This window comes from Chelon labrosus (assembly GCF_963514085.1).
Source record: "Chelon labrosus genome assembly, chromosome: 8".
In the NCBI taxonomy this organism is placed as follows: domain Eukaryota; kingdom Metazoa; phylum Chordata; class Actinopteri; order Mugiliformes; family Mugilidae; genus Chelon; species Chelon labrosus.
This window is the reverse complement of record NC_140358.1, coordinates 4222504-4245033: the sequence shown is the minus strand read 5'-3', so window position 1 is coordinate 4245033 and position 22530 is coordinate 4222504. Positions and strand designations below refer to the sequence as shown.

The following is a 22530-nucleotide window of genomic DNA, read 5'->3' as shown; positions in this document are numbered from 1 at the left end:
CTGTACAGTACACATGATGTCACAAGAAATCAATTAAATGCAACTCGGACTTGGACTCAGGTGATTTTTGCCAGTATTTGTGTATTAGCTTTGTGTAAATGATAAACCCTGAAAGTCAAATTGCAATATCTTCAGTAGATATCATCACCCCACCATCCAAAGTCTGAGTATCAGTGTTGAAAAAGTACTAGTTAAGTACTGCACATCTGAAAGCACGACAGTGCAGTATGTGTGTGCAGCCTTGTCGTCCATATCTAGGTGAGAGTTCATTCAGGTGGAGCCACAATGGCGCTGCGTGACCATTTATCTTTTTGATGGATGAAGAAATATGCTGCACACCTGCATAAGCTGATAAAGCAATCATTACAAATGTCTTTCAGCGTGTACAATGATTGTGCAATGCAGTGATACATTATGTAATAATTGTGCTTACAAGCATTACAGTCCTGACTGGATTTGGCTCTGTTCATCTCTTCTTCAAATTCTGGAAAATGAAAATGTGTCTTTGCTACCATTAGCGGCCTGAACTAAAATCCAAAGACAACTACACAAAACAGGTTTTAAATGGGGGTAAAGCAGGTTTCTGTTTAGTCGAGTATCGGCTTCATTACATCACTGGAATACCAGCAGTCAAGTCACACCTCTTAAGTATGCACATGTTATATGACTACATGTGAACAACCAGATTTTCTTCGTACTTCAGATGGATGTACCTGGAGATGCCTTTTAAAGCAAGCTATGGACACGTGCACTTAGAGCTGCCCTCTTGTGATATGATCACCCATAGTGGATGTTCATACCATGTCTAAACAGAGCCTATGAGGGCCAGATTCACGCTGTTGTTTCAGTATAAATACTTTTAAATGGTGTAGGCCATTTGCATATCCATTTTGGAAGTATAGACCATACTCAAAAGAATTTGGTCAAATGTGGCCCTGACCACCTCCAATCATAATCTGTGCAAGCGGATCTCAATGTGTCCTCAGTGTTTCTTGGGTCCATTCGCACATGTGCTGAGAGTTGTCCACTTGTTACTGGGTGGTTTCTGCATGGAATTCATGGTGTGGCCTTCACCAGAGCCTGACGTGCGCCCCAGAAATGTAACAACCTCTATACAATAAATATATATTATACACCGATCAGGCATAACATTATGACTCCCTATTCCCTCCCTTGCGCCTCCAAAACAGTTGTGACTCATCAGAGAATGGACATGGGCCTTCTAAGGGTGTCCCGTGGTTTCTAGAAACAGAATGTTGTTAGTGGCGGGCTTTAGGTCCTATGGGTTGGGGGAAGGGCCCCTGTGGATCAGGCTTATTCCAGTGCATCCCACAGATACTTGATCAGTTTGGGATCTAGAGAATATGGAAGCCAGGTCAACACCTTGTGCTGTTTTTGATGTTTTTCTAGTTGTTTCTAAAGCGTTTTGTGTGTGTGAAAGTCTGCATCCTGCTGGGGATGGCTGCTGCAATCAAGGAGTGTCATTGCTATGGGGTGGGGTTGCCTGGGGTGTTACATGTCTAAGTAACATCCACATGAACGCCAGGTCCAAAAGTTTTCCAGCAGAACATTGAATAGTCACAAGATGGTCAATGTTATTAACTTCTCCTGTCAGTGGTCATTATGTTATGCCTGGTCAGCATATATAATTTTATGTGATCTGATCACAACTGGTCACTCGAGGTGCACATGGAGATGCCTTTTAATGCTAGGTATGAACACATGCACTTAGACCTGCCTATTTGTGATCATTAATAACATTTAAAACCTGACATAAAGATAAATTAAATGGCTAGAATAGTATAAATAAATAATAATAGTAGAACTGAATTCAAAAAGGCAACTCATTGGTAGAAAAGATGAAAACTGACGGCGTTAGGACCCGGGGTTCACCCTCCCCAGGAAGAGGGCGTAGGCTCTTGTCAGCCGGTGGAGGAGGAAGGTGCTGCTGCTACCGCCGAGCTGCTCGCGCACAACCGCGAGGTCCTGACGGCACCGCGGGCGATGAGAGTCGAAGGCTGCGAGGGAACAGACTAAACGAGAAACGGCACGAGAATCGTCTTGTTTCACTGGCGTGAAGAGAGACACAGCGCAGTGACCATGTCGGTGCTAGCTCTGCAAGAATACGAGTTCGAGAGGCAGTTCAACGAGGACGAAGCCATCCGATGGATGCAGGAGAACTGGTAAGGCGGCACTGTGGCGAATAGCGCCTCGCTTTTTTTTTTTTTTTTTTTTATTTTAATCCCACATTGACGGCAAACCGAACGCGGCGCACGCTAAATGAGAACCGGATCGGTGGCTGTAACGGCGCACATGCATCCGACTCGCTCGCCCGCTCGCTGGGATTAAACCTATTAAACCGGGCTCGCTGTCATCATCCGCAAATTACTGCCTGGGCTTCAATAAATGAGCAAAATTCGCGCAGGCCTTCAGCCGCATGTGAATACGTCGCAGCCGCCACACACTTCTGTCCTGTCGGCTCGGCGTTAGTCTTTCACGGGAAGGATTTGTCCTTGATTTCCTCTAATTTATTCGCACGGTATCAGCAACGCGACACTATTGTAAAGGTCATCCATTCCTCCAGCCGCCTCATCCACCCAGCCGCCGGCCCAGCCATTTACTGAGACGTGGACAGACCCAGCTACATGTCCATCAGTCACCCCCATTATTTTATCATTTGACCATTTGAAAGAAAAATGTCTGTTAATGTCTTTCAATTCTGTTTAACTAAGCTGCTGTACGTGCATCTTGAAGATTATCCCACAAAATTGATGGAGTTGTGTATGGATAATGTAAAGGTAACATATAGAACAGAATACTATTAGTGTTATTTACAAATTCTCAATGAATCACACGTAGAAACAGGCTAGAATATTGCATCAGTGCTTAACATACAGTTGGACATCACAAGCCTACAGAAACCAAGCTGTCTTTCCAAACAGTTGGCTTTGTCCAACCTAAAGATTTTCTGTATTCAAAGGACAACAGCAAATGCGGACAGGCTGCAGTATCAAAATGTTATTTCTCTTCCATTAATTGAAAGATTAATATTATCATTCTTTCAGTTATCGACAATAACAGACATTTTTAGCAGAAACTACACTCACTTGGCAGTTCATTGGGTACACCGGTGAAAGCAAATTAGTTCTAACATAGCAGTTCTGGAGTGTAGAAAAGGTAGTGATTAAGTTGTGTGGGTATTACGGAGGATGTAGTTTGTGTTTGCTGTTGAACAGTATTCAGTTCTTTTATTTAACCCACAAACTAACAATGGGGCTGTCAAAATAATAGAATCGTGCAACAGTTCAACTCAATACAATAGTACTACAAACCGCAGCCTCCGAAATGAAAACACAGTTGAATCAACATCTCAGTTATTTTAAACAAATGCTGAATACCATAATCTTCATAGAGATTTGCCTCAGGACTGTTATGTTAGGAAGCTTTTTTTTTTTTTTTTGTTTTGTTTTTGTTTTTTATAACTAGTGTGCCTAATGGTCAGGCAAGTGCGCATGTTCCTTGGGAATTACTATACTACTGAGTTATAGGCGGTAAGTTTTTTAAAATAAACTCACAGATATGTGTCACTGTTTGCCCAAGGTGGTGTCTGCCAGGCTTTATACTAAAGGTAACGTCACTAATATTTCACCACGGTTGAGTAAATATTGCTTCGTGGTTATGTGCATTGATGTGATTCATATGTAGGTCATGTGCCAGTCCATCCAACCGTCCTGTGTATGAACTCACTGAAAGGTCATTATTGTCCAGGTCCATGCCAGGTCGGGCAAGAAACGGTTCTAAACCAAACAAAATGAGTCATGCGTAAAGTTAGCATAAGCTTCATTAAGCATTTGGTGGCACTGGGTGTGGGGAAAGAAAAAAAAAAAAAGGCTGCACATGCCGAGACAGAAGCTTTCATCTGTCTTTTTCGGTCAATAATAGGAAAAGAGTCGTATTTAGATGTTTAGACTATTATTTTTTTAAATGAATTTCCCCTGGAGAGTACTTGGAGCCAACCTTAGACCAGGTTACTCACTGGAAAAAAAGACACACCATGGGTGCAATGTGTAGGAGCTGTCCATGCCATGGTACTGACAACCGACCAATAACGTGCAAGCTCTGATGTCTGCTGACAGAGCGTTAGCCAATCACGTTGCGGCTGGTCTGTGCTGACCTCTCTGCTGTTCCAGTACTGGAGGATGTCAGGCTGGGCCAGTGCACATGGCAGATACAGGAAATGACTATGGGGAATATGATTTGATAGGTTGTTTATTATTGTTTATCATGATGTACAGGGAGGAGCTGAGTATGTGTGACATGTTTTTATGGCCTAAGCGCGAGATACAAGAAAATAAAAAAAGTAGTTTGGAGGCATGTATCATGCATAAAAGAAAGTTGTTGTTTAATGGTTAGTTCTGTGTAACACTTGGGACACTTAGAACTCAGGATGCCTGAATTTGCTTTGAGCACATTTGCTTTCTCTTCCTATTAAAAGTAACATGCAAAAACAAAACAACCAAACTTACAAATAAATTATAATAAACAGAAAAAGTGACTGTTAGAAATGAGAAGTCATTATTATCACTGTATGTATGATGCAACAAAATTGCAAAATGGCCATCTGCGTTTAAAATTAATAAAATACAAAAGCACATAAAATACTCTACAGCATTCACTCAAACAATCACATTCACAGACAGACCAAGACCATAAATATTAATTGCACAGGAATATAAATAATAGGCGGGTTTCATCATTACTGAGTGCTTTTGTTGAGGCAAGGGATGGTAGGGTTTTCTTGTAGTGTGTTTGTATGATGTACTTACCCAGTGTATTACCTACAGCAGATAGTTTGAAGAAGGACATAAAGAGACAGCAATGAACTGGCACGGATGTGCTCAGCAGCAAAATGTACTTTAGCTACATTAGCCACCCTAACTTTAACCCCTTTAATAAGTGTACTTTAAGTGTATGGTGTGTTTACAATATTATCACCACTTTACTTTGCCATTAGACAGCCTTGGATGGAGAACTGAAGTCTTTATATCGATCTATGCTCTCTTCGAGGCCTCCAGACTCCATTGACAAAAACGGTAATTTAACCTCAAAGAACAGGGGAGTTGCTGGTCTACCGCTGCCTGGACTGGTTAGTTTATGACTTTGGTGTGTTAACACACAAGTTCAGATGTAAAGTGCCGTGTTAAATCACCAGAGTTCGCAACTCCTGTGTGCTGTGAGGTGAAAAGTTTTTGTCAATGGAATCTGGGGGCAATAAAATGGCTTCAGTTGCCTGCCGGAAATGACTGAGTGAGAGCAATGCAAAGTAGGGACAGTGTGGTGTCTAAATGTGGTGTACTCTTGAATTGATATTGATTTTTTTTAAGTGTCCCTTGTTTTAGGCCTTTATTTTAAACTGGTTATATGCCGATCACCATCTACTGTTGGTAACCCAGTGACTATGGATAAGTGACTCATGCAACTCCAGCACAGAAACCCCTCATCCATTCCTTCAATAGTCATCGTTTCTATTTATTATTTTGCAGTTCTGGTATTTTGTGATATATGCATTTTGTTGATCTTTTAAGCTAAATAGTCATGGGGAATATGTTTATTCTCCGGAAAAATGCTCGGTGTATTGCTTATTATTTGTTGATGGATGGGGTGAGGTCCATGCTCTAGTATTAGAACTACCGTATTTTCCGGACTATAAGGCGCACCTGAATATAAGCCGCACCAGCTAAATTTTGGGGAAACTACAGATTGTTCCATATATAAGCCGCACCCGACTATAAGCCGCACCCGACTATAAACCGCTGGTGTTTTAATGTTTAATTACCGTAAGGGTTTCTTCTACCACGGAGGGGATTGTCGGGACAGAAATTACTGTTTGGAAACGCAAAACATAAATCTTTCGATCAATCAAACAAAAAAATCTATCGATCAAACTTTCACATCTTTGACATTACAAACAGCATTCGTGCAGTGCACAAATAATACAACGGTGCGCTCCTAGCGTACTTCCTGCAGTCATAGTAGGCCTACCGTAGTGCAGTATAACAAAAAACAAAGCTTACAACGCTTGACGAGGCAATAACGTTAAATGGCTACATTTAATTCGTTTTTAAATGTGCTTGCCTGTAACACGGCAGCAAAAGTGCAGAAACCCAGCTGCTCAACTAAATAACCAGCATCTTTTTCGAAAACAGCCAACACAGCAGTAAAGGTGCAGTAACACGGCCGTTTACTGTATCAAAATAACCAGCCTACTATACCAGAAAAGTCAGTTCTTAATCCTCGTGTCATCGTCTATGACATGATAGTGCGCCCCTGGTGACCGTTAGCTGTAAAAATCCATCCGCCGTTGTATAAGCCACAGGGTCCAAAGCAAGTGACAAAAGTAGCGGCTTATCGTCCGGAATTTACGGTATGTGCCCCAGTGTTAGCTATTATTCTTGGGTGTTACAACTTGTATAAGAGAACTGATTCATGTTTTTTTTTAACTTATTGCTCTTGAAAGAGCCATTTCTGTGCTGCAATTTTTAATAGCTATCAAGTGACGTATCTGCTGTAGGCTTATAATAGATAATATATCAGTCCGGATGATTCATAGGTCGATCCGCCAAATTACAGCGATGCAGTAAATGTTTCGTCACACACCTTTGCTAGCTCTAGTCCGTCCCTGCCCAGCAAGTGCTTCAAGGGAACACACATTTACTTGTAATATAGAAACCTGTGTACAATTTTGAAACCTTCATTTGTAATGGCGAGGTCCAGCTGACCGCAAGAGACATAAGATCCCTGCTGATGGATGACTGGAGTTAAATCTATCAGACCCTAAAGGTAAGGCAAATTTAAGTTTGGATATCACCATGAATGTAAATTGTCTCTGAAATTTGACTTTCATATTGCCAGAGAGTAGAAACGTGCACATAAAGGCATGATTACATTAGCGAGGAGCAATACAAGCGGCTCTCAACTAGCCTTACACTAAGCGTTGCAGTGCCACTGTTGTGCATGCTTATGATGATTGATGATTAAATGATACAATCAGAACGTCTCAGCCGGTAGGACAGGTTGTAGGAATAAGCTGCAGACCACTATCACTCTTAGCGATGGCCTCATTATAATGTTTCATTTCTTTCCTTTTATTAACATTGTCAGACTATGTTAAGACTTGTTCTTGATTGACTTTCAGAGTTCAAATATAATTTTAGTGATTAATGAACTTCAGTTGATATTCTTAAAGCAGCCTGTGTCATTTTTCATCATTTAATGGGTGACAGCTAAGTCTTTTTGCTTAGAAAACAAAAGTTCTGTCGAGTGTAGAGTCCCAGCTAAAATAATTCACGTGTTTCGAAACATCAAGACGCCTGTAGACGTTGTACACGGTGTATACTGTGTGTGTGTGTGTCATTGTTTTGCAGGGATGAATGGAGACTGGTACACCGATCTGATGTTTTCCTTGGAGAGTGGAGGCAGACAGCTCAGCATTGTAAAGCGAGGGCAATTAAGGACGAATTTGTAAGAAGACTGGCAAGAGGAAGGAGACATGAACCTAAACCTTGTGACATTGTCATCACTGTGCCTTGACTTTGCTTTAACAAACAGTACATAAGCACCATGAGAGCATAGCAGTGTAGGGGCAGGAGAGCTTGAATTTCCACATTACACACGACACCGTTTAAAATTTTTGTCCACTAACAAATACTCCTGTGAACTGAAGTAGCATATCAAATAACACCATCATTTTGGCGTACATAAGTGGACACATAAACCTATATATCTATCTATCTATCTTATTTCAGAAGTGTCGGCATCACATTGCGACTTGGAGCAAAGATTTATTGTGTTAATTAAAATGGTGCACTTCTCAGCTAGCTGACATTAATATGGGTGAATCTCTACTGTCATAAATCTGTCCTCTTACAGCTTTTGTTTAAATCTTACACTTCAGTTAATCAAGGAAACACTGAGTCTACTCTTGTAACTTTTGTAGTAATTGTGCTTTTGTTAGTGTGATATGACAAAATGTGTGACTTTCTGCGATGTAAGATCTTGTTCTCTCTCATTTTATGCTAAATAAAGGGTGTCTCAACGAACGCGTACGGCTTATTCAAAATGTCGCTTTAAGATATGTAGCAAGTTTCGAGAGATGGCCGTGCATCTGGCCAAATGCAATGGTCACATGTGGGCTTGAATCTGTAGTTGTTGCATCTGGTTCGCTTCTTAGACTAGATTATCTTACTTCAAATGAAAATCCTGTCTTCCTACCTATACTTCTATCAAAACCTAAGCTGCTTCGTTGCAGAACTGCTTACGTCTTGCTGCGGTCATCGGTAAGCATTGCAAAGCAAGCACAACAGAACATGAAAATCAGGCCAGCATGCAATATACTGTAGTACCGAGGATTAAACGGCCACCATCACAGTGTGCGTTGGCAGTGCGACTCGTTTTATTGCCCTTATAGTGTAGCGTATAGGGTGAAACCTGTCGCCTGACATTTAGATTACCTTGTTTTCCCATTGTGTCCTTACAATCCAAAACAGAGATGTTACCTGCTGTTACAGCCATCTACAATCTGCTGACTCACCCCCACAGACGTCATCATTCCTCATTAATATTCAGGCTGCTTGGAATCTGTGTTCTGTTATTGAAAAGCCTCTGGTGTAGATGGCGTCCCTGTGGGTCTGCACACTTTTGATGGATCTCTGATGGTTTTGCTTTGGGCTGATAACAAGGGATGCAGAGTCCCAGAATTCTGCAGCGAGAATGAGCAATGAGATCTCTGTTGCGGTCTGACTGTTAATGTTTACTCCTTCTATTTATATGATTTGGCTGCTTTGCTCTTTTTAAAACTGGAGCTGGAATTTCAGGTGGTCCTTGCAGATTTTTAAGAGGTTCAGAAATGTTGCTTTATTAACAGTAGCTTCACATTTATTCATCATTTATGACAAATCTTGAAGGTCAGGTTTCGGGGCTTTGATGGCCTGAGGAGATAACACACTTCCCTCTCAGTCTCATGTTACGTATTCAGCCTAAGAGCAGTCCAGCCTATTGTTTCTCGAGTCTTACTGTTGGATGGATTAGACCAATAGACACGCCGGATTAAATTTGGCATTAGGGTAGCATTTCACCGTTGCTTCCATTTTTCTCTTGAAAGAACGGCTACTTACAAAGGATGCATAATGCTATGCAGAAGATGTTGAAGGGGTTGGTATAGTTAGGGTAAAGCGAATTAGGATCAAGTTAGGATTGAATTAGGATATAATTTATATATTTATAATCTGAACATAAATATACTAAATTCTTATGCTCAGCTGTCTGCTCTATCCAGTGCGATCGTAGATGTTCCTCTTGATGGTCCTACAGCTGTAGCCTTTTTTTCTGCATACTGCTGCTATTTTAATGAGAGCAGCACATAGTGATGCTGATGAGTCCTGACCACTTCAACCCAGAATCCACCCCAGGCTTGATGTTTGCTCGGCTGCTCTCCTTCTCACGACTGGTGCGGCCAGAGACGGAGATGTGGGCCGGCCGGCTGGCTCCTAAGGAATTAAGGTCTGCCTGGAGTGTTGCTGGGCTCTGGTTTCACTTTCATATTCCATCACACTGTCAAGGAAAACCTTAGACGCACACAAAGGACAGAGCAGTTCCTTTGGCAGTCCTTTTATGTTGAACACTGTGTGCCGAGCTTCTTTGCATATCATTGAAAATACATTAAGAATAATGGGCTTCCAATTAAATGAGACAATACTAATTGTCACTTTCATCAGTCACTCTTTTGGTGACGTAGGTTAAAAATGATTTGTGTAATAGACAGCTTGTATGTCTGATGTAATGCTTTTCAGAAAGGACACAGTAATGTGCCTTGTAATCTCTTAAAGGGTTCAGTCACTAAGTTTGACTATAATTAAATTAGGATTAAATGTCTATTCGGTGGCCAAATTGCCTCAAGCTAACATCAGAATATCTTCCTGCAGAATTTCATAGTGCTTTAAAAACATTTTGAAACCTATATGATAGCATCAGCTATTAGTTAGCCATCTGCTTCCCTCCGCTGTCTGGTGCATTGCAGCATTTCTTTCCATGTTCTATCCATCAACTCCTTATCAGCAGAATGTGGCCTGCATACAGTATTTAATTGCATTTCTGTCCTCTAAAGCTCCAGGAACCCATTATTGTAACCCTGTGCTTTATTGTGTGTGTGTGTGTGTGTGTTTGTGTTTGTGTGCGCCTATAGACATTAACTTGGAATTTGTTCACCAAAGTATTAGTACAACACCAGTGATCAGTGACCAGTGTACTTGAAATTATTTGGAGCATTTTTTAGTTCGATAGATGACTAGATATAGACAGGACTTTATTCATCCCTGTGGGGAAATTACAACGACAACATGTAATCCACAAAACAACGAAAAAACACAAGATGAAGACGGGGCCGCAATAACAGGCTGCTGCTTCACGCACATCTTCAGTTAAGGTACCATGGTCTTCCAATTTATGTCTAATTCTACAACACGGTGTGAGTGAAAGTGACGCTTTTCCAAAATCTGTGATGCCTGTCACACTAAATATACTACACTATTTCACACTGATGGCTGGGATGACATGTGAGTTGGACACATGATTTGATTCACAGACTTGAATGGCTTTCATTATTGTACATCTACCTAAAAACCCATTTTAGGAGTGTGGTTTCCTTTTGAGGATGAAGATATTTTGTATGTATTATTATGGGCTTATCAGAGAAAGTTTAGTGAAATAGTCTTTCTGAGCCAGGTTTTATTGTGATGTTATTTGTCGTCTGTATGCCCTACATGTTTCATGTTGACCAACCACCCTTAGACACCCAGGTTAAGACAGTGGGTCTGCAGTATCGAGGCACAATCAGCATGCATTGACTTGATAAAAATGGGCACATTGTTGTTGATACTGTTGACAGCTGTGCAGTGTAAGCTTGCTAGAAGCCATTTTTTCTGCTTCTTGGACTGATAATGACTCAAGATGTTCTTAAGCACTCAGCAGACTGAAATAATTACCGCTCAACAAAAACACTCTCATATTGAATAGATAATTTGCCCTTTTATGCACGCCTCCAGATGAACTAAACCAGTGAGTGATAGCAGTTTTATGAGTACGATCATTTTAAAGCCTTATTAGGCTTATTAGACTCATCTTCTGCTTGGCCTGTGAAGGGTCACAGGGCGGCGAGAGGCAGGGTACACCCTGGACAGTTCTCCAGTCTATCACAGGGCTAACCCGGAATGTTCACATGCACACCTACAACCACCACACCCCTGTGCCGTCCTTACCGCATACTGTAACTAGGACTGGTGACCACATTACTAACTGGTACTTCCCGGATAACAGATTATCCTGTAAGAGCTAGTTCTTATTTACAGCACTTCTCAGTGACGTTTTATGGTTTTCTTTTTCTCACACAGTAACTCACACTGCCTCTCCCGTTTAGGATACAGAAAACGCTGGCAAATGTCTAGAGATGCAAATGCCTTTGTGCACGCATTTGTTTTACATGCAGTTGTGACACTGTGATCGCACACTTTGGTGAGACACTCACCAGCTCACTGTCACCGGCGTGTAGATTCACCCTGAGACGGCAAAAGCAGGATTACATAACAGGTGAAATCTCCTGGACCTGCTAATACAGATCTAAGTTCCGCAGCAGGTTATCCACCAGCTTTATACAACACTGCCAGTGGGGGAGGGGATGGTCACATTCTTATTATATCATGCACTGAAATTAAGAGGTTACAATAGATGGAAGTACCCGGGTGTGTCTCACGGTAATTTAACTTGATGTTTAGACTTGCTATCTTAATCTGAATAATGTGTGTTGGACCAGCCTGATGAACATTATTTTTAGTGAAAAGTATTTGCTGTGGGCAGGTGGTGTGGACATAAGTAGCACAGGGCAGCTGTAGATGTTTAGGTTTGTTGGCTTTATGTTCTTAACTCTGTCAGACAGGGACAGATATTCAGCACAATTTGGCAGCAACTGGGCCAGCGCCCAGACCTCACCCTGCGATAACAATCACACATGAGAAGAGATACCGGAGATACCGGAGATACCTTACCTACTTCACTGAGCAGCCCTTACTCCTTGTTTTACACATTGATCACAGTCTAAGGCGTCACTGTTTATCTTGTATACTGTTTCCAAAAAACAGAACTGAAACGTCTTCCAAGAAAGTAATTTCAGCTTGTTTGTTTGTATGTATGACCATGACCTGGAAAACTTAGGACTTTTACAGACATCTTGCATACTTTTATACTGTAATACATGTTTTAACAAAATAAGGCATACTTGAGTTCACATTTGTTTATATAATTTATATTATGGCTCTGACTTCTCCATAAAAGGTGAAGTCTATTTCAATGTTTTTACAGTGAAACTGCTGCTTACTCTTATTTGGAGTAGAGCTTCTGTTTCCAGCCTTAGAGCAGGCCAGAAAGCTCTGCTGATTTTGTTACCACTCCGTGCTGACCCTTCCCAAAAGAGCTCTGACGTTGTAGTTTTTCATTTGTGCTGCCTCGGCCCGCTTTGACAAACAGCAGAGTCAAGCCTATTGCCACAGCCCTCTAATATATTGTCCCGTGTAGACATAAGTCAGAATCAACAGAGCTAGTTGCAGTGTTTGCTTTTTTCATTACATTTTTCATTTGGATTTCAAGGATTTTTTCCTTCCACAGCTCCTTCTGTCTGGTGTTCCATGGCCTTTTGCTATCAATCAAAGGATTCATTTGCCGTAAGAGATAAATGAAAGACTCCTTCTACATCATGTGTCCAGCACGTCACCCGCTTTCTCATATACTTCAGTGTATGTGGCTTGTTATTTCAGAAGATGAAACTGGATTGGTATTGGACGAATAAGATAATCAAGGGTACACCAAAACACAAAAGGCAGAAATCTGTGGAGATGTTGAAGCATATATATCTATATGTCACATGTATGTTGGCTTTTTCTAGAGCAACCAAGTTCAGTTTGTTTCAAGTAAAAAAAAAAAAAAAAATGATCCCCCATCATCTCAGTACTGATGATGGGGGATGGAATGTGGAGGCACATGAAAGTGTGAAGGGATGATGTAAATTCACACTGGTTTCTCAAATAAGGCACCCTCAGACGTGGAATATGTAACATTGCCGGCTTTGTCAAACCTTTCTTATGGCTGCATTGAGATGTGACAGCACATCTACAGAAAAAGCTGCGTGCTGGTGCAGTATCTGTCACCTGGGCTGTGAGAGGGAGCTGAGAACAGAAAGAGAGCGTGAGAGAGCAATGGGTTATGATTAGGAAAAAGAACACTGTTGTTGCTTGGATTGCGTCACATCATTACATCATTGGAAATACAGACTGCTGGTCACTATTTCACAAGTATTAAATTCAGTGATTTGACCTAGGTTGAATCTGGTCAGTGCTTTCAAACGGCCTTTTTCAAATTTTTCTTTCGTTTTTTTTTGTTTTTTTTTATGTGTCCTGCACCACTGGCACTAGTTGGACGCTTGTTGCTGTTCATCTTGGCGAACCAGCACAAGAGAGGAGACTTAGAAGTGCATATGACAAAGTCAGCAGGGCGCACAAATGTTCCTCTTTTATCTGAACATTTTCATAATATTCAGAAAATGTGGAATCAGAGACCACAGAAAAAGTGATAAGCCCTGTATGAAAATTAGACTTTTTGAATGAATGCAGACTACAGCAACCTACATGTATGGAGCATTATTTCCTCTCAATTCATCCAATACCAATCCAGTGCAGTACGTATGTGCCTGTTGGCTGATGGCTGTAGTCTGTGTAGCCATTGTTGCCCCTTGTCCCTTAATGTCAGTTTGGCATGTATTAAAAAAGCCCTATAGATTCCTTTGACTGCAGACAACAGCTGGTCCTTCAGGGGGCTTTGCAAAGACAAGAGCAGCAGCACCTCCCCCACCACCTCAACCAACTTGTCATCTTTGACCATGCCCTTGGATTTCTTTACCCTTTATTATTTTCCTGACAGCAATATAATTAATCTTGTAAGTATACTGCAACATGCTATCTTCACTTTAAATTTGTCGATATTGCGAAACCAGATCGGAGCATTGTTCCTTCCTTAAAAATTAATAAATAAATAAAAATATATATATCGCACACTGCAACAGTTTCAGGATAGTGTCTGATAACAGAGGTCTTTGTGTGAACATTTGCTTATATGCAAAACTACAAGTCAAACCGGTCAGGACTAGCAGAGCAGGTTCTTGTCAGGGGTCTGTCAAAGTAACAGTCAACAAGGCTTTTAAGGTTATGATTGCTTGAGTTTATGGTTAATCTTTTTAGTTGTATCATAGAGTTCCTCTGTAATTTATGTGACTTAGAGTAATAATACTAACTATAGTTTTATTACTGATATACACCAATCAGGCATAACATTATGACTACCTTCCTAATATTGTGTAGGTCTCTATTGTGCCTCCAAAACAGTTGTGACTCATCAGAGAATGAACATGGGCCTTCTGTGGGTGTTCTGTGGTGTCTGGCAACAGAATGTTGTTAGTGGGGGCCTGTGTGTCCTATGGGTTGAGGGGAGGGGCCTCTGTGGATCATCCCACAGATACTTGATCAGTTTGGGATCTAGTGAATTTGGAGCCTAGGTCAACACCTTGTACTGTTCTTCATGTTTTTTTGAGTTGTTTCTAAAACGTTTTTGTGTGTGTCCTGCTGGGTATGGCTGTCATTGCTGTGGGGTGGGGGGGCCTGATCAGGTCTAGGTGGGTGGTACATGTCTAGGTAACATCCACATGAATGCCAAGTCCAAACTTTTCGGAGTAGAACATTGAATTGTCACAAGATGGTCAGTGTCATTGCCTTCTCCTGTCAGTGGTTTTAATGTTGTGCCCGATCGCTGTATACTGTACATCAGGGATGCGCACACTTTTTTGGCTTGAGAGCTAATTGGTGCACTGCACCTTTAGAAAAACAGTGTTGTCTTTAAGAAAGACTATAGTCTTAGTTGTTGTTGATGTTGTGCATGGCTGTGGATGTATGCTGCTGAACTGAGGGCATGTTGCAATAAAAATTAAAAAACAAAAAAAAAGATGAACGTTTGTCTTGGTGTTTGTTTTGGAGGTGCAACAGATAGACTAACATCTAAAACATTATTATTATTATTATTTTTTTTTTAATGGCATGCGATATACCCGCACTGTCCTCGCGATCTACCGGTCGATCGCGATCTACCAGTCAATCTTGATCGTCAATTGATCAAGGTATTGGGCACCCTCTTCTTATTTCCTCAAATCAGTCAGATATCCACTGACATGTTCAGTGTGTTTATGTCTTTAAGTTGCAAAATCAGCAAAAATCGAATCTAATATTAGCAATAAAACCTAATAACCAGAACATGCTAGATGGTAGCGAAAAAGTGTCATGGAGCAAATGTGTTTTATTGCTTATGACTGAGAAAAATGTCTTCTTTCAAAAGTTACATAGCTTCAATTTTAAGTACATTTTCTGCTGGTTGAACTGTAAATATGTACTTGATCTTATGTTGGGTCTGCATGGTCTCATAATGCCTACAAGGTGCTCTTGCAGAGCTCAGGCCATATATCACTCTGACCTTTAACCTTGGGTGACAGTACAGTGCAGGGGAGTGCTGAGAAGCCTTCTCCTTGGCAATCACTTCAGTATGTGGGCCACTGTGTTGTGTGTTGCTCCCTTCACCCCTCCTTCATGTGTAGTTGAGGAACAGTGATGTCATTCTGCAGCGCAACTCTGTTGTCATTCCGTGGAAGCAGCTCCTTTTGACTTTGACTGAACTGCTTTGTCCTCTGTTCAGCGGTGGTGGCCTAAATCAGTTGGTGGGTTTGCTGCTAGAACAGTGAGGTGGCGTCCTTCGGCCTTAAATACCAACACACAATGTTGTCCTTTATTTTAAACAACCCACAATGTTACTGCACACACTTTTGTTCTCATCTTGTCTGACTTTCCTGCTTGGTTACAGTTATAATATGAAAAACACTGTGTAATAGTGATGGCAATAGAGTGAGTTTCAAATAGAGTGAGTTGTTTTTGAAAATACATTGGAAAGACAAGTGGATCTTGACGTTTTTAATTATCTTGTATTGGTGGAAACATAACTGCTGATTGATGTTCAGCTTAACATACGGCATGTCCTTGAAAATTACATAAATGCTTTGAGGACATACCAGAAAGAGAACTTTGCGTACTCGACACACATGTTTTTCAAGTTGCTAAGAAAAAGAGAAGGATTTTTTTTCTCCTCTTTCTTGCCTAGCTATGCACCTGATCAGCAAAACCAGGTGCTGTTGTTGTACTTTGCTTTGCTTTGCTTAGGGGTGCAAAACAGAACAGGTTGTTTCACTGCTCGCAGCTTGCATATGTCACATTTTTGTGAGAAATGTTTGGCAGTGTTTTCTAGTGCAGTCATGCACACTTGTCTGGTATAGAGCTCTGCGTAAATACTGTGTGTTACAAAGATAGTTGACCTTAAGTAGGAGCTACTTTCTACACACCTAAGGCTTTAAATAGAATCATTTAATTGAATAATCTCCACTAAGTAATATATTTAAATTTTGTGATTCATTTCAGCGTCATGTTGGTATTGTATAACCTCTGAAAATAACATCACTGAATTAGAACATCACTCCTTGGGCTAGTTTTACTCATAACCTCTTGTTTGTCCCTGAGCTACAAGAATGCCTCATGCACTGCCCTCTGCTTTTATTTATTCTTGTCCAAAGGCGTTGCTGCTCATGTGTCTTCTTTAGCTCCACTTTATAGTTGTCTGGTCTTTTAGCCTGTAAGGGGTAATGCATACATTTTTATAACCTGCAAACTTACCTTCAAGTTTATTTTATGTATTTTGGCTGCTCCGCTCCAGATAGTAACTCTACTGTGTGTCCAATAGACCAGACAGTATTTTAGACAAAGCTGTTCTACTTTTAGGCAGCATGCCCCAGTCTTGTGTTGTCCCTACTCAGCATCCAGTCTGTCAAGTCGGACCACCTGCGCTTTGTAATTGTGCTGAGCTCTGGGAAATACTTTTCCTCAGATTCCGTTGGGCCAGGTGGCGTTTCAGCACAACTCCTCCATGTGGTGCAGCAGTGATCTCTGACACTTAAGGCAAACCGACATTACGGGGCGGTGGGGGGGTCAGAACCTTAATAGAAGCAATAACTGAAAGCTGAAAGTGAATGATTTAGTGAAAGTTGGAGCAAACTGTAAAATCATTACTTCAGGCATTGCTTGTGAAGTCAGTGTGGAGGCTATTAGCGTTTCAGAAAGACTATGTTGTACTTGTTCTACTGGCACTGCAGGAACAATAGCAGTTAGACTGGTTGAATAACTGCATGCGTTATGCACTTAAATGTCATCATTTTGTGATGGTTTTGTTCAGTTTTCCTTGCAAATGGCTGCTTGGCATTTTAGGAAGGCATTCACTTGTCAGGTTGTTTTGTTGCATTACACATTAAGGCTTTTTTATTGTGTTGACTCCTCAAATAGGTTGCATTGAGTATGTTGAATATGTTTTGTTTGCTGTTTTCTGCCCGTTTTTTACTCAAGAATTATGAAGGCTGTATTATATATCAAAGTTTGGACAGATGTTTGGCTCCAAAGTCAAGATGTCGCTGCAGAGCATGCAGACCCACTCGCAGTGAACAATAAGGCAAAGAAAAAAGAAAAAGGAAATTGAGAAGGATGATGAGATGGATGACGTGCATAGGAGTGTATTGTGAAGTATTGGATTTTATTTTAGTGGTTCTTTGATTCTCTCTCGCGATCAATACAGTCTCATGGCATTGTTTGATTTTTCACATTAAGGAAAGTAACTAAAGCTGTCAAAAGTGTCGAAGATAAAAGGTATAAATACTTCTGACATGCGGTGTGGTAGCAGAGATGACATAACCTGGGATAATGTCAGTGAATGTGACTAAAATGAAGAGTTAGCATATCCCCTGTGAATGAGCCACGAAAATAGACATATGGGGAGTAATGTCTAAATCACATGACGTCCCCAGGTAAAACTAATCCTGTGGGAATATAATATATCTATATATTTATTTTATTTTTTTTATGTTTACAGGAAGAAGTCCTTTCTCTTCGCTGCACTCTATGCTGCCTTTATCCTGGGAGGCCGCCATGTCATGAAACAGAGGGAGAAGTTTGAGTTGAGGAAACCATTGGTGCTATGGTCTCTCACACTTGCTGCATTTAGGTAAGACGGCAACATTCCTTCTTGGACTCAATAAGACATTGCTCTATCATCTCATCAGAACCTCTGTGGAATAGGTGTAGAACACGGTTAAACTCGATTGCAAGGACTACCTTCACACTCTCCTCAATACAATGATTTGCTTTTCTTTTCCTTTTCTGTCCCTATAGTATATTTGGTGCCATCCGCACTGGGAGTTACATGATGCACATCCTGATGACCAAAGGGCTTAAACAGTCAGTTTGTGACCAGAGCTTCTACAATGGGCCTGTCAGCAAGTTCTGGGCATACGCCTTCGTACTTAGTAAAGCTCCAGAACTTGGTAAGTCAGGACCTTTTGATGAAATGTTTGTCTGTGTAGTGGGCAGTGCTGTGCATGAACCACTGCCCACTAAAATATAAATGTTCCTATTTTTGTGAACTATGAACTGAGCGCATAATTTTTCCAACTGTGAGGGTAGTCTCTTTACAGCATACAGCATGGCTGGTGCAGTCGAAAGAGAAGCCACCTCCAGCACTGCAGAAGCAGCTGATCCACACAAACATTTGAGTTATTTCCTAGTATATACAGTCAATGGTTATTTAAGAGGAAAAAAATGTCACAGGGTGGGGATGGATGGGTAGGTCAGTCAGAGATTCTATAGAATAGCTCGAGGCTGCTCATTAAAAAAAAAAAAAAAAGAAGAAAAAATGAACGTGAACTGTTCATTTTGGAGTCTATGAACTTAGTTCAAAATTAAAAAATGTGAACTATGAGCTTGAAGTAGTTCACTTTTATCTCTGCAAACTGAACTTTGAACTAGTTCTTGTTTAGTGTGAACTTGCACAACACTGGTAGTGGGTATTATAAATTGTTTTCCAAAGCACTTTGCCCAAGCAATTGAATGCACAACTAAGTCATTCTTTGTTTTGGATTCCTTCCATTGTCATAAATATTTGCCAGTGCTCTTTACTGATAATGCTGGCAGAGAGCCAAGACTCGCTCTGGCTGGTGAAGTGCAATTACAAGAATTCATTCATTCAAAACCCAAAGTTGAAATGCTTCGCTATGTAGATTTTAGCGGCTGGAAAGTACTAGTTTTCCTCTGTAAATTCCTTAGTATTATTTTAATTCCAAGTTGTTCTTGGTCATATACCACTGAACAATCCAATATACTGGTCATTAAAATGTAGCGAGTTTACTATTCTCACCTTAAAATGTGGATTCTGAAGATCAGTTCTCCTCCCATCTTTGTCCTACTGGTGTGTAAACTCCAGGAGTTGATCCTCTCAGTGGGAATGAGTGGTAACAAACGCTCATTACCTTTGTTCCCTAGTTCTGATTGTTGTCTTATGGTGCCTTTGTGCCCACACAGCTCAGAATCACGGATTTAAGCTAAATCTTAAATTCATACACATCAGGCAGGAATACAAAGAACAAATGCAGACCTGTAGTATGGGCTAACTACTCCATGCTTATGTACAGTATGTCATTTATTGCAGTTGGGAATGCAATAAACGGTAATGGTACACCAATTAAAAGAAGAAAGTACAGACTATATTTACATTTGTAGGCCATAATCTGGCACAATGCTGTTGTAGAAATGAGATATATTATTTCTAAAATAAAACACCCACTTTAGAAAATGTCAGCTATTGTTGTAAATATCACTGCCATTCGAGTTCTTTGATTTTTACCAGCTGAACAGAATACACTTTTTAAACTCAAAGTTAAGCAATCTTTCTATTTTGTTATTCAAAGAATGCTTTAACTGAAGCTGCAAAGCCTTGTTGTTGAGATGTTATTAGTCTAAGCATTATTATGGATAATAAATTAGGAAGTAAATCCAGCTGCCACTTGTTTTTCTATTTACTGGATTATCCACTAGTCAGCCTTGAGTTCAGTGCTCCTCTGTGAGCCAAGAGCTTTGTGGTTTTGCATTGTGCATTTAGATAGCATTTCCTGCATATTTAGATTGAGTTGAATTACTGCAGTTGTTTTTTTGTTTTTTATGTTTTTGTATGGGCAAATTATTACCATTAACTCTTCCTGTCCACCTCTCACTTCCACTATCTTACCTACAGGTGATACTCTCTTCATCGTCCTGAGGAAACAGAAGCTCATTTTCCTTCACTGGTACCACCACATCACCGTGCTGCTCTACTCCTGGTACTCCTACAAGGACATGGTGGCCGGTGGCGGCTGGTTCATGACCATGAACTACTTAGTCCACGCCGTCATGTACTCTTACTATGCCTTGCGGGCGGCCGGCTTCAAGCTGTCGCGCAAGTTTGCCATGTTCATCACACTGACCCAGATCACCCAGATGTTGATGGGCTGCGTGGTCAACTACTTGGTGTACTCGTGGATGCAGCAGGGCCAGGAGTGTCCATCTCACATGCAGAACATTGTGTGGTCCTCCCTCATGTACCTCAGCTACTTTGTGCTCTTTGTCCAGTTCTTCTACGAAGCCTATATCGGCAAGTCCAAATTTTCGGCTATGGCTGTCACCAAGAAACGCGAATAAAAAAATAAAAAAATACATTTAAAAAAAATGCCATAAGTATGGGAAGAAGGGAGGTGATGGGGGGAAAAAGGGAGTTTGAAATGGAGAACAGGGACCAGTGACTTGAGAGAGATAAATGGGCTGGGAAGATGGAAGATGGAGAGTTGGCACAAAGGTGGGGGTATAGTGGGTGGGAGGGTCATAAAATGGTTGGTGTTTGTGCTTGAGCATTACTACTAATGTGCACATCTAAAAAAAAAAAAAAACCAGCTCATAGGAGGTGATGTCTCCTTTGAAGGATGCTGAGGAAGCAGCGCCACCATGTTGAAAAGCCATCACAAGTTGTCCTGAAGTTTAAAAGCCCCATTTTTGAATTTACATTCAGTCGTTTTTAAAACCTAAAAGATAACAAAACAAATATGTCTGCCACAATCATGAGTTTACATTATACTGGGAAAAAAAATGGAGGTACATATGAAGATGGATGGAGTCAGCATTAGACGTGAGCCATCTGAGTATGTTTTTGTGTCTGTTGTCTGTATTTGTTCTTTTGATTTAATCTGTTAACGATAAAGTTTGAAACGCTGGTGAGTGTGTGAAGCTGAAGTGTTGGTGGTTGGAGTGAACTGTTGGTGAACGGCACTGTATCGTCTGTGTCTTACATTGCTAAATGCGATATTTTTCTCAGGTCTTAGGTTATCTCTATCTTAATATAATATGCATATCAAGACAAAGTAGACATGTTTAACACCTGCACCAGTTTACAGTATGGCTGAATGTCATCCAGAGGAGGTTGCATAATTGATATGAAGTATGAATGAAGTTGATTGAACTGACTTGAGATGACCACACTGCTCCTGGCCATGATGGGAAACAGATGCTGACAGTGCCCTGGTTCACCACTTGTCATGACCTCACAGAAATTGCCAACCACACTTGGAAAAGTACTCGCCATTGGTTTCCAAACACTTCTCTGTGTTAAAGGGTCCCTACCAGTGAAGAAAACCAGTCTGTTGGACTCCGAACGCTGAAATGGAGGACAAGCATATTTATGTTTAGCAAAAAAAAAAAAAAAAAAAGTCAAACATGCAAATTGTCGAAATCTGCTGTATTGAGAAAAAAAAAAAAGTATGTATCCTTAATGGTGTCTGTTGTGCTATTGTGCATTTGCACTGTATCAATGTCAAAAAACATGTTGCTGAAAAATGTAACGTATGAACAAAGTGCAAAAAATGTGACATGACTGTGGTGTTTATTTTTAGTCTTGGCATTGCACACACATAATCCTGTCTTTGGGGCAGTACCTGAAGAGTCATTTTAAGGGCTGCCTGGTGCTGTTTAGATTATCTTGCAGTAATTCTAGCAGTGAACACAATTTGGTTGCAAACCTGACCTTTCTCGCATATCATTCCACTTTTGCAGTCACTAAAGACCATGTCCTTTAACACAAGATACAATACAGCATACGTGACTTGAGTACCACCTATTCAGTGGACCTGCATTTGAAACTGTTTACATCCTCTGTATTAGTCTTCCCCTGGTGGTAGTATTGTGCAATAAAGCTTAAATGTTGAGAGGCTACAACAGGCTATAGTTGTACATATATACGTAGATATTAAATGGACGTCGCTTTGAGAACATTTTGATTTAAAAATTAGATTGATCGTTTTAAAATATTTGAGTACATTTGATATCTAAATAAATTTTCCATTATTTCATGGTTTATAAGAAAACATCTTGAGAATGTATGTCATTTAATATAATGCCATAACATCGTCTTGTAGAAAAGTTCATACATTAAGAAAGTGTTTTA

General features: G+C 40.6%; 1 protein-coding gene across 1 annotated transcript; it reads left to right on the top strand.

The window, feature by feature from the left end:
- The first annotated feature begins 1649 nt into the window (after positions 1-1649).
- On the top strand, positions 1650-21802 carry elovl6 (ELOVL fatty acid elongase 6). Its single transcript, XM_084549904.1, has 4 exons — positions 1650-2183; positions 18103-18234; positions 18402-18553; positions 20296-21802. Exons 1-4 carry the CDS (start codon positions 2101-2103, stop codon positions 20736-20738), a joined length of 810 nt encoding a protein of 269 aa, XP_084406030.1. The 5' UTR covers positions 1650-2100; the 3' UTR covers positions 20739-21802.
- Positions 21803-22530: the final 728 nt, after the last annotated feature.

Coding starts and splice junctions, on each gene's coding strand:
- elovl6 (XM_084549904.1), top strand. CDS start 2,101: ATGTCGGTGCTAGCTCTGCAAGAATACGAGTTCGAGAGGCAGTTCAAC. Junction 2,184..18,102: donor CGATGGATGCAGGAGAACTG/GTAAGGCGGCAC, acceptor TTATGTTTACAG/GAAGAAGTCCTTTCTCTTCG. Junction 18,554..20,295: donor TAGTAAAGCTCCAGAACTTG/GTAAGTCAGGAC, acceptor TCTTACCTACAG/GTGATACTCTCTTCATCGTC.